At 45.3% G+C, this 19,030-nt stretch overlaps 1 protein-coding gene across 1 annotated transcript in view; it reads right to left on the bottom strand.

Annotated features, from left to right (window-relative positions):
- Positions 1-19,030, bottom strand: part of Wwtr1 (WW domain containing transcription regulator 1) — a 124,423-nt gene that overhangs the window by 14,369 nt on the left and 91,024 nt on the right. Inside the window, exon 4 of the mRNA XM_046440468.2 lies at positions 9,910-10,121. Within this exon, the coding sequence (XP_046296424.1) occupies positions 9,910-10,121 (212 nt within the window). The remainder of the gene's footprint in view (positions 1-9,909; positions 10,122-19,030) is intronic.

The following is a 19,030-nucleotide window of genomic DNA, read 5'->3' as shown; positions in this document are numbered from 1 at the left end:
TGCACAAAGCTGCATGTAGGTGTCTGTTCAACACTCACCAAAGTCCTCACAAAGGAGGACCAGAAAGAGTAACAAGGATAACTAGGAGTCAGGGTATCATGGGAATTATTTAACCAAAAGAGATCTGTCCATCAGCGTTTCCTCACAAAATATGTGATAAGAATTACTTAAAGGAGGAAAAGTTTATTTGGGGGCTCACAGTTTCAGAGGTCTCAGTCAATGAATGACCAATGCTATTGCTCTGGGCCCAAAACGAGGCAGAACATCATGGTGGACAGGCATGGTGGACAAAAGCTACTCAGCTCATGGCAGCCAGGAGGCAGAGAGAGAGAGCAAGGAACAAGGCACAAAGACAACCCCCAAGAACACATCAACAGAGACCTACTTCCTCCAGCCATACTCCATCTGCCTGCAGTTGCAACCCAGTAATCCAAATTACTAGTTCATCAGATGGATTAATCCACCAATTGGGTTAGAGCTCTCATTCCTGATCTCATCCTCCGATCTCCTGCATTAACACATGAGCTTTTGGGGGACACTTCATATGCAAACCATAATTCCATAATAGGAGAAGACTCAAGGGACACAGCCATGGCTCTCAAACTATTAAAGCACCGAGACATGAAAGAAGGAAGACACATGTTCTGTCCCAGATCTGAGGAGGACCGGATGAGAGCTTCCCAGGTAGTAGCTCAGTGAGGAGGTGGCTGATTCTCACTTCTCTGGGATATCAGCCACTGGGATTCTCAGCAGCAGTTAAGGGTTCAGTGCTATCGAGCATGTCTTAGGCTAGGCACAGAAGCACAGCCCAGAGGGAAAACTGTCTTTGGAATCAGAAAGATTGGCGTTCAAACCCCACTGCAACTGTGCTTTGGCTGTGACAAATGCACTAAATCTTAACCTCTCTTGACAGGTCACTCATCAGACAAAGGATAAGTTAGTTCGTAAGAGCAATCTTATTGGGCTGTTATAAAGATCAGAAAGCATATTTATAAAGAACCTGGCCCCAGGTTCTCTTCGACAGAATGAGCTCCTGAAGGTATTGGGTGGTCAGGGAGGAGAGATGTCAGCTCCGACTAGCAGACTAGCGGCCTACTGTGCGGGGAACACTGTCCTTTGTTTTCACTTTACAGCTGAGGAAGCCAAGGCACAGAGATGAAGCCATTCTCCCCGTATAGCACGGCTGATAACTGGAGGCACCAGGATCTGAGTGCAGGCTGTGCAGCTATTCTGATGACCTCCACAGACAGCATGGCAGAGAAGAGAAAGCTGAGGACTGGGGTGGCAGACCTCAAATTTTGGGCCCTTTCACCTACTGGCTGTGAGACTTGGGCAAGTTACTTCATTTTTCTGAGCCTGTTTTCCCTGCTACAAAGTGGAAATACCAACCTCTCTACTTCAGACAGCTTAGAGTAGAAGTTAATGAATTGTCTGTTTCACAGTCCTCCTCCCTGAATTGGGAAACAGATTGAACTGGATGTATTCTACCGTTCTTTTCAACGTATGTGAGTAGTGCTAGTGTCCTGGGAATTCACAACACATCAAGAAAAAAGTTGCAAGTTCAAATTTAAAAGGCCAGTTTCAGAAAGATCTGGAAAGTTGCCCTCGGTAGTCCCATCCCAGATCTTTCCTTCCCCCAACAACTTTATATTTTTACTTAGGTCAAAGTCAGGATTGAAAAGACTGTTGCAAAATAAGGGCCGAGAATCTGTGAGTCTGCGTCATCCATTCAGCTCCCTGAAACAAAAAAAAATCACATGTGGGTTAAAGAAACACCCTGTCCTAATGGCTGGAGGGCGTTGTGGTGTGCAAAGCAGCTGCAGGGGTGGAGCAAGGTGTCTCTGGAAGCAAACCCCAAGCTCCTTCAGCTCCCCACTGGCCTGCAGCTTGCGTGGGATCAATCACAGAGGTGGTGAGAGGGCAGAGAACGGTGGGGGGCGTCAGCCGGCTGGTCTGGCTGGGGGCAGCTCCCACCAGCCAGCTCTGCCCTCCCTGGAACAGCTTCAAAGGAAAGGGCAGCTGCCTCTGCTAAGGGTGCTCTGCTTGAGTTAAGTGTGGCCAGCTTTTCCCCAAGAATGGAAGACTGGATTGTTTTAATTATAGAGGGTGTGGGGAGTAGGAACAAATGAAAAGAAAAATAAATAAATAAAGACAATATTTTTAAATCCTAACGTTAAAATAGTTATTCTGGTGCAGAGACATGGCTCTCTCAGCCAAAATCCTGGGGACTTCAGAGGCAGAATGCTGAATCACTTACCTTCTTTAGGAAAAAGAAAGAAATTCCTGCTGTAAATCTCTCCTTCACTGTGCCAAGTGGTTCTAGAAACTCACGGTCACACTTCCTGGAGCCTCAGCTGCCAGGCTGGTGCTGCACAAGGACAGGGCTGGGGCACAGATGCTGGGGCAGTCCGTGATCATCCTCCATGGCCTGCTAGTGGCTCTTTTGCTTCACAGTGTGTGTGACAATCTCATATTATCCCACTCTCTGTTTCTGTTGTCCCTTGGACTCGAACTAAGGAAAACATTATAATCTAGATACTCTTCTTTCATCATTAAAATACATAAGAAGCTGAATGGACTTTGATATTTCATCAGACTCCAGTGATCTGATTAATATCAGAAGTAATAAGCTGCTTTTTCTTCACACAAAATGAGCCTCTACTTTAAAATGATGTTCAATTTAAAACATTTTTCCAAGAGGGTCCTTTTCTTTTATTATTTTTTTTATTTTAACTGCTAAAAATGTATCTATTTATCATATACAACATGCTGGTGTGAATAAAAGGAGTTGTTTAAAACAAGACTTGAACTGGTATTATTCCCCGAGAGGGGAGCGGCAGGCCATTTTAGAAAATGGTCACTTCTGGGACTTGTAAGTTAATGTGACAATTGACATGGGGTTGAAGAGCAGCTCCAAGAAGATGGGGCAGGCCTGCTCACTGCCACACACCCAGTGCCCAGGACATCTGCTGAACACAAAAATGGACCAGGGAATTTAAACAGCCAAGCCACTACAGAGGGACCGAGGGGTTTCCTAGATGGTGACCATGTGACCCTGGATATCCCAGGCAACTCTAAAACCTAACTCTGTTACAAGGTTTCCTCAAAGTTGGGTCACAAGTTCCAAAAGGCGAGACAATGAAATAGCTGCATTCACACTACCCGATCTGCTAGGCCGTGACACTTCTCAACCTCTCTAATGGCTTCTCTCCTCAAGATGGAAAACAGATCCTTCCCCTAACCAGGGCTGCTCCCAGCAGGGTGTGACAGCTGGCCAGCTGCTAGTGGTTGTCAGGTCCAACAGGAGTCTGCCAAGAGATTCCTGGGCCTCCCTCCTTCCTCGTCCCTGTTGCCCTAACCACCAGAGGCCAGTCTTAGTCAGCATTTCTGTTTGACAAGCTGCATTCTCTTGTCCCCCAAGTCCCAATTTAGGAAAGAAAGGAGTAAAATGGTGCAGAATTTACTTGAGAATAAAAATTGTTTCTCAACAGTGCGACCCATGAACAGGGGTAGGGGGAGGCCAGCCTGAGGAAGTCCAGGCCCTGAGAGCCAACAGGAAGTCCACAAGGTTAGACGCTCCAGCTCTGCCCCTACAGTTTATATTTAAGTGAATAAAACACACAAGAAGAAACATTCTTCTCAAATAAAGCCATGCATGTGTTTTCATGTGAAGAAACTTATTTTAAATAAAACCTGAGAAGTCTGTTTCTCAATTTTCTGGCTAAAATTTTCCATTTCATCTGATAAAGTTGCTTTTAGGATACTGAAAAAAATACTGTGCAGAACTTTAAGTTGCAATAATAGAACATTCTAGTCACTGGGGCATGTGTGGCTCATGGGGTTGAAAAACTTGGGTGCAGCCTGATGCAGAAAGGATTCCAGACACGAAGGATGGGGAGACGGTGATGGCACAACTCACTCAGCAAACACAGAACAGCTGACTTTCTTAAAGATTAAGAAACAAGAGGCAACAAAACAGTGTCAAAGTAAGCTACCAATTTTCTTTTAAGACACAAAGGACCCAAAGAAATGTACAAAAGAACTAGAAAGAAACCACCAACATCTTTACAGCCATTCTCTAGAGTATGGGTGATTATAATACTTTTGGTTTTAAGTATTTTGTACCTTTTGCACAATATATGTGTTTGGTCTTTTTTATGATAATTTTATTTCTTCTTATTATTTATATACAGTGAAATTCACTCTTTGTTCTGTACCATTCTGAATTAAGAGCAAGCACAGAGTTATGAAATAGCTACTAAAATCAAGGTACAGAACTATGTCAGCACCAGTCAAGTCCCTGGAGCTGCCCCTGTGTGGTCAGCCCCTCCTCCACGCCCAGCCCTGGACCCGCTCATCTATTCTGTGTCCCTACAATTTTGTCTTTTCCAGAATGTCACATGAACATAAACAGAATCATACAAGGAGTTTTGTTTTTTGGGGATCTGTTTTCTTTAACTTTGGAAAAATACTGTGTTTTATCTTAATCAAAAGAGTAATTCTGTAAATTATATGTGTATATGTATGTGTGTGTGTGTGTATATATATATATGTGTATATATATATATATATACACACACACATATATATATATTTGGTACCAGGGATTGAACTCAGGGACACTCAACCACTGAGCCACATCTCCAGCCCTATTTCATTTAGAGACAAAATCTCACTGAGTTGCTTAGCTCCTCTCTTTTGCTGAGGCTGGCTTTGAACTAGTGATCTCCCTTCCTCAGCCTCCTGAGCTGCTGGGATTACAGGTGTGCCACAACACCCGGCATTGTAAATTATAATTTTAAAAATTAAAAAAATTCTAGTTCAAAATCCTCTAAAAACAAAATTCTAATTTCTTTCTTAAAAAAAAAAAAAGAAGAAGAAGATAAAATAAAACCTTCAACTAAGAATTGTTTTCTTTTAGTGGGCACAATAGTAATCCCAGCAATTTGGGAGGCCAAGGTAGGAGGATCACAAGTTAGAGGTCAGCCTGAGCAATTCAATAAGACACATTCTTAAAATTAAAAAATAAAAAGGCTAGAGATGTAGCTCAGTGGTAGAACTCCCCTGGGTTCAATCTCTAGTAGCCCACCCCCCCCCCAAAAAAAAATTGCTTTCTTTTCTCAGGTTGTCATTTTGGGGATGATTCTGAAGCTACCTTGTAGCCTTTGGAAAATATGGTCAAAATAAAACTATGCCAGGAATGAAGATAAAAGAAAAGTAAACCTTGTACTAAAAATTGCTTTCTTTTGCTAGGCGTGATGGTAAATGCCTATAATCCTGGCTGCTCAGAAGGCTGAGGCAGGAGGATGGCAAGTTCTAGAAAGTCAGCCTCAGCAACTTAGTGAGACCCTGTCCTGGAATAAAATTAAAAGGGCTGGTGATGCAGCTCAGTGGTAGAACACTTGCCTAGCATGTGTGAGGTCCTGGATCAAATCTCCCCAGATAGACAGTTTGGAAGGATAAGTAGATAGATAAATAGATAGAACTCTATCACAGACATGGAGAATGGCTTTCATGAAAATTCATTCTCTATAATGCCTGTGATAGATTCCTGGTGAAAGTAGGGAGAGATCCAGTTTTGTAATAAAGCCTCTGAGCAGAACACCTGACAGGACCTCCCAGAGCTCCATGGTGCTCTCCATCTGAAGTTCCTGTCACATCCTGAGATAATTCATCAATTATCAGATATAAGCAGTTCAATTCTGGTGATATAGCAGCCATTGCTGAATCATAGTGACTGCAATCATAGTGAAGGATTTCTCCTAGTTAAGTTTGCTAATCAGTAGAAATACCAAACCTCACTGGCACTTTGATCCATTTATTCTGTAGTTGTTTAACTGCCTGTTAGTCTGAGGGTCACTGGAAAGAGATGAAGAAACAACTTTTGTCACTTTCACAGAAGTCTGGTGTGTGTGTGGTCTCATCCCCAATAATTTGAAAGTAAATATGGCAACCACTGGGCCCTCATGAAGGAGGAAATGGTGTTAATTTACTTTTCTGGCCACAACTTAAATTCGGTCTAATTAGTTTGCCTCCCATGTCCTGCTATCTTTCTATTACTTTCTACAATATAAAATTGGATAAGTGAATAGATGAATGAGGAGACGAAGGAACAAACGAAAAAAAAAATGAGCTTCCACCCTTAAATAATGGTGCTTCACTTAAATTTGTTATCAACTGGTCCTTGAACCCATTTTGTTAATCCTGTGCTAACCCATTTTGTTAAAATCCTGGCACTAAGAATCTAGTGCGAGCAAACTCACACATGACTCCTTGGTATCGTGAAGTATGAGTCAGATGGTGCACAGCACCAAGGAGATGTTTTCCCTAGTGGAGCATCATCTAACGCCACATGCTGAGGAACAGAGATGGAGGAGGAGGAGGAGGAGCAGGAAGAGGAGGAGGAGGAGGAGGAGAAAGAGCAGGAGGAGCAGCAATAGGAGGAGGAGGAGCAGGAGGAGGAGGAAGAAGAGGAGGAGCAGGAAGAGCAGGAGGAGGAGGAGGACGGGGGTAGGAGGAAGAGCAGGAGGAGGAGGAGCAGGAGGCAGAGGAGGAGCAGGAGGAGTAGGGGTAGGAGGAGGAGCACAGCTGAGGACCCACACAGTAGATCACTTCAGGATCTTTCACATTCATCATGTCATTTAAGAATGATAAAAATATGCAAAAGTGACAATGTCGCAGGAATTAGGAAATAAATTCTTTGACTTATTAAGTTTCATCAACCTCTCTACTTCCTATAGAGTCAGAGCATAGCTCGGGCCTCCCCTGGAGATTCTCCCTTGGTAGAATTGCAGGAGGGTTGGGCCTGCCTGCAGGACCAGGGCCTAAGAAGACAGGCTACACAATTAGGGATCTCCTACAAGCAAGGAGAGCCAGGTCTTTACAAACTGCCCGCCAAGCAAGGGATCATCAGGCAGCTGTTGATGACCAAGGCCATGGGTGGGATAGAAGGAACAAATGCAAGTCTATAGATGACTTTTCAATCTTGTGGGATCACCACTGCTCCATCCCTGCAAATTCCTACCTCATGGGGGAGGCAATTCAGCAGAGAAGCCAAAGACCACTTTTCCATCCAGCCCATTTTCTGCCCTTGCCCTGGCTCTGGTACAATTAGAGAAGCAGGAAAGTCACCAAACGAAAGTAGTCAAACAGCCATCAAAATGATATGAATAATCCACACCTGTGTTATCAGAGCTCCTGACAGATGCTCAGAAAACTGCAATAGGACACTCCTCCCCACCATTTATTAGACAGCCTTCAAAAACAATTTTGAGACATGGTGGGGCATGTTGCTTTAGGATAGGGGAAAAAACCTTCCAGGATTAAAAAGTCTATTTAGACCTTTTTTTCCTGTCCAATAACAAAAACAAAAAGACATCAGAACTATCCATTCCATCTCCTCCAAACAACATTTAACACATGCACACACAGTCAGGGCTGGGCAGTGGGGGCCTCCAGTGACACTGGACAGCCTTTCTTCCTCACTGGGCTCCATGGGGTATTGCACACCATGATGCAGCAAAATGACCCAAGTGCCACAGCCTCTAGGGACCAGCATTTAAGGAATGTGGTTGGCATGTAAGATGAACCATCAATATTATCCTGCGGTTCAAAAGCACCTACAGCTGGAATCAGGCAACACTCTGGGGCATTTTTTCCCACCCCTTCCCAGAAATACTTTCTGTGGGAAAGAAGAAGGCGGGACAAGAGAAAGAGAAACAGCAAGGAGGCAAAACCAAAAGCAAGTCATTCTTTGCAAAGAGGTCTCCTCACACACTAACACAGCAAGCTCATTGAAATATGAAACTAACAGAGAACCTACAAAAGCTACCATAATGCCGTATAAAGTAGAATCATCACCCAAGACAGAAAACAATAATACAATGATTTCCTGCCAAGAAACATGATCCTGTATATCTAAAAACGGTATCAACAACTGTTACCCTGAAATAGCCACGAGAGTCAGGGAGAAACCCTGGAGCTGCCTTTCTACTCTGCTTGGGGGCTGAGCCAGCAGCAGGGCACACTGTACTTCACTCCCCTTGTTTCAAAAGCCACGTCTAAGAAGTGATTTTCATTCACCATGCCCATTAAACCTCATGTACTAAGAGATGCCTTATATCCTAGCATTGATCTGATAGGAAATACATTAATGGTCATTAATGGAAGTTATTGGGTATTTTTCCAAGTGTTTACCCTATCACCCCAAGGACTCCCCATTAGAAAGCTCTCTGGAACAGCCAGATCTACTTATTTCCTTAAAGCAGCAAAAAGACTCTAGCCATGTATCTCATTTCCCTTGAGTCATTATAAAGAGTTAGAACAATAAACTGAAGCTTTTTTCCTTAAGATAAAGCCAGAAAAATGTATGATACCTGCAGAGGTGGATGACATTTAGTTCAGCAACACAGAAAAAAGAATACTCTCCTGGGGCTAGGCTCGGTGGTGCATACCTATAATCTCAGCAACTCAGGAGGCTGAGACAGGAGGATGGCCAGTTCAAAGCCAGCCTCAGCAAAAGGGGGCGGGGGGGGTGCTAAGCAACTTTCTAAAGACCTATTTAGAGACCCTGTCTCTAAATAAAATATAAAATAGGGCTGGGGATGCAGCTCAGTGGTCAAGCACCCCTGAGTTCAATCTCCAGTACCACATCCCCACCCCAAAAAGAGAATACTGTTCTGGGGCTAGGGCTACAGCTCAGTGGCAGAGTGCTTGCCTATAAATAAATAAAATGAAATAATTATTTAAAAAGAAAAAAAAGAATACTGTTCTACCACAGACCAAGCCACTAAAGCAGGGAGACAATGGGTTCTCTTTTGTTCATGCTTGAAGGACAGGGCAGAGCCTGACCCTCAGAGGACACAAAGCAACATTCTGTTGACCAGAAAGTGGGGTGCATGGAGTGAGGCACACAAGAGCCCCATCAACATGCCCAGGCCGTTTTGCAGAACAGAAGGGTCCACAGACAAGCCGGTTTCCCCCCTCCCTTCAATTCTCTTTCATGCTCTGTGATAGGTCAGAGGGACATGTACCATGAGTCACTGCTTCCGTGGAACATTCCCCTGCTGTCTCTGTTCATCCAGGGTTGCTCTGTGAGTGATCTGACCAAGAACGCAAGAGAAGCCCCACAGCAGTTTCCAGAACCAGCCCTCGGCACTGGCCCATTTGTCAACATTCTCTCTTGGAGACCTAGCAGTATGGAGTAAACCCTGCTGCTCTCACACTGCGAGGCTATAGACGCCCCTCCTTGATGACCAGACCTCAGTCCAGTCAGGTTCAGGCTTCCAGAATCCCTGACACAGCACCACACACCTAACCCTCTGGACCATCCCGCCTAACAGGTGACTACCACCAAGTGACCCCATCAATGCCATACAGAGAGGAAGACGAGCCCAGCTGGGCCCTTTCCAGATTCCTGACCTACAAAATTGAGTGACACAGTGAAATGGCTGTTCCAGGCCAGGAGGTGTGGAGAAGAGAGCCACACAGCAGTTTGTGACACACACGTCACAAACTGCACTAAGCGCTAGCAGTGGAAGCCAAAGGCCACCGTGCAAATACAGCCAGAGCTCCTCCTGTACGCAAGTCTGGTTCCCACCACAGCGAAGGCAGAAGCAGGGGAAGAGACCCACTCTACCACGAGGCTTAGAGCTGGGCTCTGGGCCTCCAGGGCTTCCAGACAAAGGAAGCTCATACTGAAGGCCACAAGGGCCACAGGGCCTCCGGTGGCACCATGCAGCTTACCTGCCGCAGGAGCTCCTCCTGGCTGCCATCAGCCCTGCCACGGAGGCCAAGGCCACAGGGCCTCCCAGGGCACCGAGCAGCCTACCTGCCGCAGGAGCTCCTCCTGGCTGCCATCAGTCCTGCCACCAAGGCCGCAGGACCTCCAGGGGCACCGCGCAGGCCTACCTGCCGCAGGAGCTCCTCCTGGCGCACGCGGATCCTCTCTCTCTCCATCTGGATCCTCTGCAGCCGCAGCTTCTGCTGCTGCTGCTGCTGCGTGGTCAGGGCGGTGGGCAAGGCGGTAGGCAAGTTCATGAGCCCGGCCGGGTTCTGAGAAGGGCGGTTCTGCTGGCTCAGGGTGCTGGGCGCCATCTGCTGCTGGTGTTGGTGACTCATCACTAGAGGAAGAACACACATAGGATAGGTGACAGGGCCTAGGACACCTTATCAAAAAGAAGATGCGTCGTGCTTTTTAAGTATGGATTCCTGAGACTCCTTCCACAGCACTTTCCGGTTATGCCTTGCTATTTAAATAACTATTACCTAATTCAATTCACTCCTAATCACCCAGTCTTGGTTTTATTGTCTGTTGGGAACCTTGCTCCACATCTTCTCCATGTGCCTCCATGTGCAGAGAACATCTTAAGCTTTACATAGAACACGATGGCAAATCAAGCAGATTCCACAAAGGTCATCACAGATCATGAGAGAGTTCACCAGGACCTCTAAGGCTGTGTGTGCACTTTCCCAAGAGCTGACGAGGGCATGTGCTCACCAGTGCTCAGTGGCTGCGCAAGACCATCGAGGATTGGGTGAATGTTCGGCAATATGGGAACTCAATGCAAGCAGGAGCCCGTTAATGCTTTCTTGGAAAGGGACACCCCAAGAAATCTCAGCTCCACTTAGGAGCAAGTATCAGACTGAGAACAACAAATAGCTGATCTTACAAAGGGAAAATCAGTGAGAGACAGATTACTTGGTACAGTACCAAGGCAGGCAGTATCTATTTTACACTTACCAACATTCAATTTTTAGCATCGAGAACTTTGCCCTGGGAAAGAAGTCCCAAGCTGGGCACAGTGGCACAGGCCTTGCACACACTAAGCAAGTGCTCCACCCCCAACCACACTGGGCATTCTGAATAAAACTGGTGAACTGTAGGAATGTCTCTATTAGGGCTATGGTAGGACACTGCAGTTTTTTCTATTACTATGGAGATAACTGTGTGTGCAAGGATCTTCGTGTCTTATTTCCTAAGACTGCATATGACACTATGGGGTCATGTATCTGTACATGCACACTATATGAAACATGGATCTGGCCAATGTCACTCTCCAGTAACTCCCCAAACAACTTTAATAAGAAAGAAAAAAATCAAAGTTTTAAATCCTTTAACATATCCATGATTGCTGTTCGTCATCACACACACACACACACACACACAAAAAAAAAAAAAAAACATTTTAGAAAGTGCTAAGCTGGGTGTGGTGCATGCCTATAGTCTCAGCCACTTGGGAAGCTGAGGCAAGAGGGTCCCTGAGTCTGGAAGTTCAAGGCCGGCCTGGCAATACAATGAGGACCTATCTCAAAAAATAGTTCTAGTTTTTCCTCCAGTTCACCAGTCAAATTTGCTTCACTTCTGCCAGGCTAATATATAATAAAGACAACCACACTTTAGTTTCTAGGTCAGGACCAAAGACAGAAAGGTACAATTTTATATATTCATTTCATTTCTGAGAAAAAAATTAGGATTTTTGCTATATTTGATCTCACTATTTTAAAAGATTTTTTTTAAATGCGTGTATTTTAATTAAGTTCTAAGACTTCAATTTACTTATTTATTTATTGGTACTGGGATTGAACCCAGGGCCTTGTCCTTTTATTATTTCGATTTTTTTTTTTTTTAAGCAGGGATTGAACCCAGGGGCACTTAACCACTGAGCCAGCCCTTAAAATAAAATAACTTTAAGTTATTCATTTTGTATTTTGAGACAGGGTCTCACTAGGTTCCTCAGAGCCTTGCTAAGATGCTGAGGCTGCCTTTGAACTTCTGATACTCCTGCCTCAGCCTCCCAAGTCACTGGGATTACAGGTGTGGGCCTCTGTGCCTGGCTGGCCTTGTCTTTGAAACACACACTCTACCACTGAACTATAGCCCCCAAAGTTAAACCTTCTAAATCTTCCATTTGCTATGTATATTATATGGAAACATATCTTGTAACTAAATTTTCTTGAATGGATTCTATGGTGTCCTAATCACCCAGGTATTGAATGTAAGTGCAGCACACAGGCCATACTCATACTGAATCCATGAATCATGAGCATCAGTGGATGAGAACTTTTGGCTACTTCCTACACTCTTAGTTTGAGAACTGAAGCGGGGGAGGGGGGAACCCACAGTTCCGATTGATGCCAAAATAACAGAAATGTCTATTTCCTTCTAGAGCTTGCTAGAGCATAGCTACCTCGATTCCACAGCAGGCGGGAGTGGGAGGTCAAGGGCTGTGCATATAAGGTTCCCAGGGAAACCATCACTTACATACAGAATCCAATCAGAAAAACCCAGACATGCAGAGGGTGTGAGGAAAGAACTGTGGTCATTTCAAGGGACAGACATTTCTGAACCTTCTAGAAAAGTATGCTCCTACTTTTCTATAAACAACAACAACAAAAAAATGCTCAATATTTTCAATATCCATATAGGCTATTAATCCTGAATTATCTTTTTATAAACCAGAAGTTTAAAATATTTTTAAAAACTGACTCGGGTCTGGTAACTTCAGATTCAAGTGGGACTGTCTTCAGCGGCTTTCCCTAGATGGCACGTGGAACCAGGCTCACCCCACGCACTGCACTTGGCTCCTCAGCTCCTCACAGTGACCTGGAACTCTCGGGGACATTACTAATATCTTATTTCTCATCTGGGGGACTGTGAGACCAGACAAGAGCTCTTCCCAAACCACACCTTGCTGGTCTGCAACACCAGCCTTGATGAGACACCCACAGGAAGCAATGGTAGAGCCACTGGAGGTCCCTCCATGAACCCAGACTCCACCACTCAGACCAGACCTCTCCGGTCACCAACCGTAGTGTCTGGAGAGGAGCGGACTTACACAATGTCTTTGTTTTCAAAGCCGACAGCATCATCACCACAGGACACTCACCATGGCACTGCTCATAACAGCCCAAGACTGAGCTGAGGTCAAGGGCTGTGCATACCAGGGAGCATGGGCTGCACCTTCAGAGACATCCTACATAATCATTCCAAAGAGTGAGGAAGTTCTGTAGGGTTTCTATGGAACGATCTCTCAGAAACGTGGTCTAGAGGGGCAGAGTCACAAGGTGCAGAGCCACATGTTCTATGGTCAAAAAGGAGGGGCACATGACATCCATGCAGCACTGCCCTCCAGAGGCATCTGCCTGACACTGAGAACAGTGGAACCTCTGGACAGGAAGTTGCCCGCGTCCGCATGAGAGGTCTTCCTTTTCCTATTCTGCTCTGTTTGAAGTTTCCCCACACACCCTGATACTTATTGTTTTTTTATTAGCTTTGGCATCGCTGTGACCAAAATACCCAGTGACAGGAACAACTTACAGGAAGAAGTTTATCTGGGGCTCATGGTTTCAGAGGCCTCAGCCTATGCTCTGGGCTCAAGATGAGTCAGGACATCATGGGGGACGGACCCAGCAGAGGACAGCTGCTTAGCTCACAGTGGGGTCAGGATGCAGAGAGAATGGAAAGGGCCAGAGGGAAGATGCCCCCTTCCAGGGCAGCCTCCAGTTGCACCTCCTCTTCCAGCCAGCCCTGCCTACCCACAGTTTCCACCCAGCCAGTCCATTCACACTAGAAAGGACAGATGAGGTCACAGCACCACACTCCAGTCACCTAGCCTCTGAACATCTCTATATTAACACAGGAGCTTTGGGGGACACCTCACATCCAAACCCTAACTCTTACGTAAAACAAATGGAAATGAAAAGTAAGGAAACAAAGCCACAAGACAAAACAAAACAGTAAACATGGCCCTGAAGGCATCACACTCAATATTTTCTTGCTGGGGTAAAAGAAGATAATCCTCAAATTAAAACAAGGCTCAGAACATCATCAAGACATCTCATCATGACTTAAGAGTCTACTTGGTACAACCTCTTTTTGGAATGAGACCAAAGCCCAGAGACAAGGGAATTCAGTGTCTGCCAGAAGTGTCCTGGAAGCCAACCGTCCTGACGTCCCCAGGCACTGGCAACGCAGATCTATACTCTGCACCCTCTGGTTGATTGAGTTCTATTACTGAGCTCTCTTGAGACTGGCACTCCTGGACTTCACTGCTGGCTGAGCTGAGACAAGATGCTTCAACTGCACTGACAGCTGAACTTCCAAACCAGAGCCACCCCTTAGTTTAGCCACTCAGAGGCACAGGAGGCCCAAGGCAGCAACACAGTCCCCAGGACGTCGGGGGGAAGGAAAAACATCAGAATCCGTGATGAACAAAATACTCCTCGGGATAATGTTCCAGAACACTGTGGGGAGAAAACAAGAAGAAAAAGAAAAGGATGCAGAGTATTCTAAATGCAGAATCTGAGGCCAAACTGGATTATGGGCAGACAGCCATGAACTGCCTCAAAAAGGCCAAAGACCTCGTCAGTCCTAGACCTTCGCCAGTCCCCACAGAAAGGAATAACCCAAACAGAAGAGTTCTCCACTGAAGCAAGAATGCATCAAAACTAAAGCCAGGACATCTTTTTCTTTTTTATTTTTAATTTCTTTCCAAGAGAGTCAGAATTTAAATTTAGATCCCCATTAATCTTTTTCTTTTTCATCTCCTTTTCCTTTTCTTCTTCTTACTCTCCTCTTTTTTTATAACTGGCTTTCTCTTCGGAAACTGATAAAAAAAAATGCTCTTAATTGGCATTATTTGATATAAAAGAAAACACACACACACACACACACACACACAAATAAGCTCCATAGCATCTGAGGTTCAGAGGCCCTTGTGATCTAGAGCCTGGCCTCGGTGAAGCCCCAGCCCATAGGAGATCAGGTGGGACTGGATTGCTCCCCACCAACACAACTCTCTGGTCAGCGCTGCCTGGGACAGTGTGCAAGGGTGCACGGGTTCTGGCACACGCCCCTGGTCACCTCTCAAAGCCCTAAGAGTAGGACAGGCTAGAGGCCAGGGATGGCCTGGACTCTGGGCTAAGCCAGACTTCATCTGCTGCACGAGGCGCCAACGTGGAGAGGTAGAGGCTTTGCTTCTGCAGCACCAGGGAACAGGGCTCATGGAGAAAGTGCTTTGGCAGCTTCCCCCAGCCAGAAGCTGCAGACACAGAGGGAGGCCAGGAACCTAGGGCCTGCCCGGCTCGCCTCCTGGAATGTTTGACAAACGTCTTCTTGGCCCTGGAGAGGTTCAGTGGCTCGCTCTCCAACGTCCTGGGCTTGCTTCCCTCATTTTTAAAATAGGCTTTGGTCACACTCACACACATACACAAAGCCAAGGGAAGGAAGCTAACCACACACTTAGGCTTAACTACAAAAACCATCAGGGGCCTGCATGGGGCTGGCTCTAAGCAGAAGATGGAAGGGACAGTCAGCACCCCAAGGGTCAGAAGTCACCTAAGCCCTGCTTTGCCTTCTGCTCCTTCTCCTCCCACATGGGCCTGGGGGGCAAAGAGCACCATCTTCAGTCAGCTGTATGTTCCTGGTCACATTCAAAGACAAGGTGCTTCAACTGCACTGTCAGCTGAACTTCCAAAACCATGTGGTTCTGCCAGGGTGTCAGAGGCATGAGGCCGCTTGAGGAAATGGGAAGGCCCTCCAAGGCCTCTTCTGTGCCTCTGTCCTGCCGGGAGTGGACTGTCTCACGTGGGGCTCACAAGTTTAAGAAAATGTAGAACCCATGGCATCTATGCTGATAAAAACAAAAAATGGAATAAATAAACGGGAGAACAGACAAGTCTCTGGATCAAGGAATTCCAAATACTTATGTAGATATAAAGTTTTGAAGGGAAAGGGGGACAGGACTGCCACCAGGGACTTTATTCCAAAGACATAGTACTAAGTGGGAATCAAGGAAACTTTATTTTGGAGAAATCTGAAAAATACCATCCTAGCCATGAGATTAGGGTCAGCACAACAGGGATGAGACCCAGAACCTCCTTGGCCATGGGGTCAGAGTTAGCAGTACAGGAACGAGACTCAGTGATAGCATGTGCCTCAACATGAGGGGACGAAAATGATACTCTTTAATGCACAACTAAGTACTGTATTCTTCCCCCACAAAACCCATAATCCTGTCTTATCCTGAAAGGGAAAAAAAATCAGACAAATACCAAGCAAAGGGAAGCATACAAAATATTCAACAATACTCCTCAAAGTTATCCAGGTCATCAAAAACAAGGAAAGTCAAAGAACGTGCCAAAGCCAGCAGAGTCTGAGGAGGCAGGGGTAGTGTGGTAGTGTCAGGGGTGGAGGGGCCTGGATCAGAAAGGACAGCGGGTGAACAGGACTCTGAATAAAGCACAGATTTACTTAGTAATAACGTGTCGACACTGGTTCACCAATTATAACAAATACAGCATATTAACGTAAGATTCAACAAGAGGACAAAATAGGTATGCCACATATAGAAACTCTACTCACCTTTTTCTGTAAAACTAAAACTGTTCTAAGGAATATAGTTTCTCTCTCTCTCTCTCTCTCTCTCTCTCACACACACACACACACACACACACACACACACACTCCTTGTGCCCAATGGATACTGGGGAGCATGCTGGGTAACCTATCTTCGATAGTCACTTAATTAGTTTTTACAGGGTATATAAAAATAGATGTAATATTCAAAAGGAAATATGATTTATAATGTGCTCCATGAAAATAAGTAGATATTAAACTAAAAAAAAAAAATGTTGCTTCCAGATGTGTCCCGTGGTCAAATAAGATTGTGAAGTATTGGCTAAATAAAGTTACATGCATTTATTTTACTGCAGGGTCTCTTAAGAGCTTTTATAATGCTAAATGTAGTTACTGAGAGGGAGAGAGGGAGGTAAGAGTACAGCACTTCTTCAACTTGCAAGACCAGTGTTCTAAACACCCTACAGCACACAAATCTTGCAAGTGTTCCTGTTTCTTAGTAGGATACTAAGAAACACTGGTTAAGGCAACTTCCCAGACATCTTGGCAGAATGTTGAATTATGAATGAAACTCAATATGAATTAACATTTATTAAACTCCTACTATCTGCTTAGCTCTTTAAAATTAATTAAGCTACTCAGAACTGAGGTAGAGGATGGAAAACAGCAACCAGATGTTAACAAATCGTTTCAGGAGTCTAAGTGTTAGGGACCGCTGCACAAGACACAAACTAAATATAAAGCCTCTACGGTGGTCATCCCTAGAATCCCAGTTCCCCACCAGGCTGAGGCAGAAAGATAACTTGGGCCAAGATTTTTAGGCCCAGCTGGGCAACATACTGAAACCCATCTCAAATAAATACATAAATAAGATAAAAATACAGGGAAAGCAAGGGTTGTAAAACACTGCAAAAAAATGTCTGCTGAAGTTTTCCATAAGCAAATACTGATTGACAAGAAAATTTCACAGACAGCTTAACTTTATAAATTTTCACAGATGAGCAAAACCTTAGCTCTATATATTCAAAATCATATTTTAGAATTTTTTCATTTGCTATGATAAAACAACACTGACTGCTTCAATGAACCCTTCCGACATCATTCTTTTGAGAGTGGGATGAAGAATGACATTTTTTCAAAACAAATAAACACAGCATTCAGATGCCCACACTGGGTAATGGACTGACATTCGACCTGGGAAGCTTCTTCCTTGGCAGGAGGTTGGTTCAGGTTGACACCTGAGCTAAGTCTGACTAGTTGCATCATAAACACCTTTAAGGATGCTAAATGCAGCACCAGAAAGGTAACTAGGCTTCCACTCACCTGTTGAGAGCCACAGCCAAAGGGGCCCCAGCAAACTTCCAGCTGCCAGCAAACTTCCAGCTGCTGGCTGATGATTGGCTCCTCGGCCCCAGCAACATCTAGCTGATTGGCTCCTCTGCGGTGATGCTCATTGGGCTGTTTCCCTGCCCTTTCAGACCACGGAGCTGCTCATTGGGGGACTTTTTTGGCTCCGCCCACGTGACCCAGCCAATCGGCCTCAAGAGCAGGAGGATTGTGGGGGGTGGAGAGAAGCTTGTGTGGGGAGAGAGAGGCTTGTGGAAAGCCGGTGGTGGCAGTTGAGGCTCTGAGGGTTTTTCCTGAGAGGCTGTTTTGTTTGGCGTGTGTGGTTCTAAAAATAAAGTTAGTTTCTTTTGACAAGTGGCTCCTGATTGTGGCCAGCCAGACTGCGGCACTCACCCAATCTCTGTCTCCTACCAATGCTGACTCTGAGGTCAGCTGCAGAGAGTGACCAGCCATCCTGGCTTGCCTGGAACTGAGGGAAGCCTCAAGACACTGGACTTTCAGTGCTAACTCTGCAGAAGTCCCAACATATGGGCTGGTTTGTCATCCTCAGCCTGTGACTGTCCAAGGCCCTAGGCCTGCCTCACAGTAGCAGAACCCATGTTTCTATTTCTGCCTAATATGTTCTCTTAAAAAGAAAACGAGGCCCCAGTATAAAAATAACATTCACTAGAAGTCAGGTAAGGCAATCAAGATTGGCAGTGTGTCCTCCTGGATTATAACCAGGTGGTTGCCCTCCTTTTGTTTTGGGTTGGTTTTTTTGTTTGTTTTTTGGTACCAGAGATTGAACCCAGGGGCAAGGAGCCACATCCCCAGCCCTTTTACTCTGTAGTTTGAGACAGGATCTCACTGAGTTGCTGAGGCTAATCTTGAACTTGCAATCCTCTGCCTCAGCCTTTCAAGTCCCTTGGATTGCAGGTATCACCACCATGCCTAGGTACTATAGTATCCACATTCCCTGATAATCAGAGCAGAACTATTACACATAAGTGCTTCTTAACTTTTTAAGAAAATCAAGCACAGCTGTTGACACTGCGTTTCATCAGTCAGGAAAACAGTTCCCAAAGGGCTCCTGGAAGAGCTGCCCCTCCCAAATGTAGCTCTCCTGGGAAACAATGATCCAGTCTCTTCCTGCAACTTGAACCAACTCCAGGCTTCCTGTGGGACGGGTTTGTGCATGTCAACAAGCCCTGGGAAGGGCCAGGTCTGCCCTGCCGCTCAGAACCAGCATATTGACATGGCTCTTCTTTCCTTATAAAAATAGAAAAATGGGACCTATTTCTTTATTAACATGGTTCGTCTAGTGTGAGTTTTATACCTGTCTGGTTA

The sequence above is a fragment of the Marmota monax genome, unplaced genomic scaffold (assembly GCF_021218885.2).
Source record: "Marmota monax isolate L192 unplaced genomic scaffold, Marmota_monax_Labrador192_F-V1.1 WCK01_AAM20220418_F8-fsc00256, whole genome shotgun sequence".
In the NCBI taxonomy this organism is placed as follows: domain Eukaryota; kingdom Metazoa; phylum Chordata; class Mammalia; order Rodentia; family Sciuridae; genus Marmota; species Marmota monax.
This window is presented reverse-complemented; position numbering and strand designations above follow the sequence as displayed.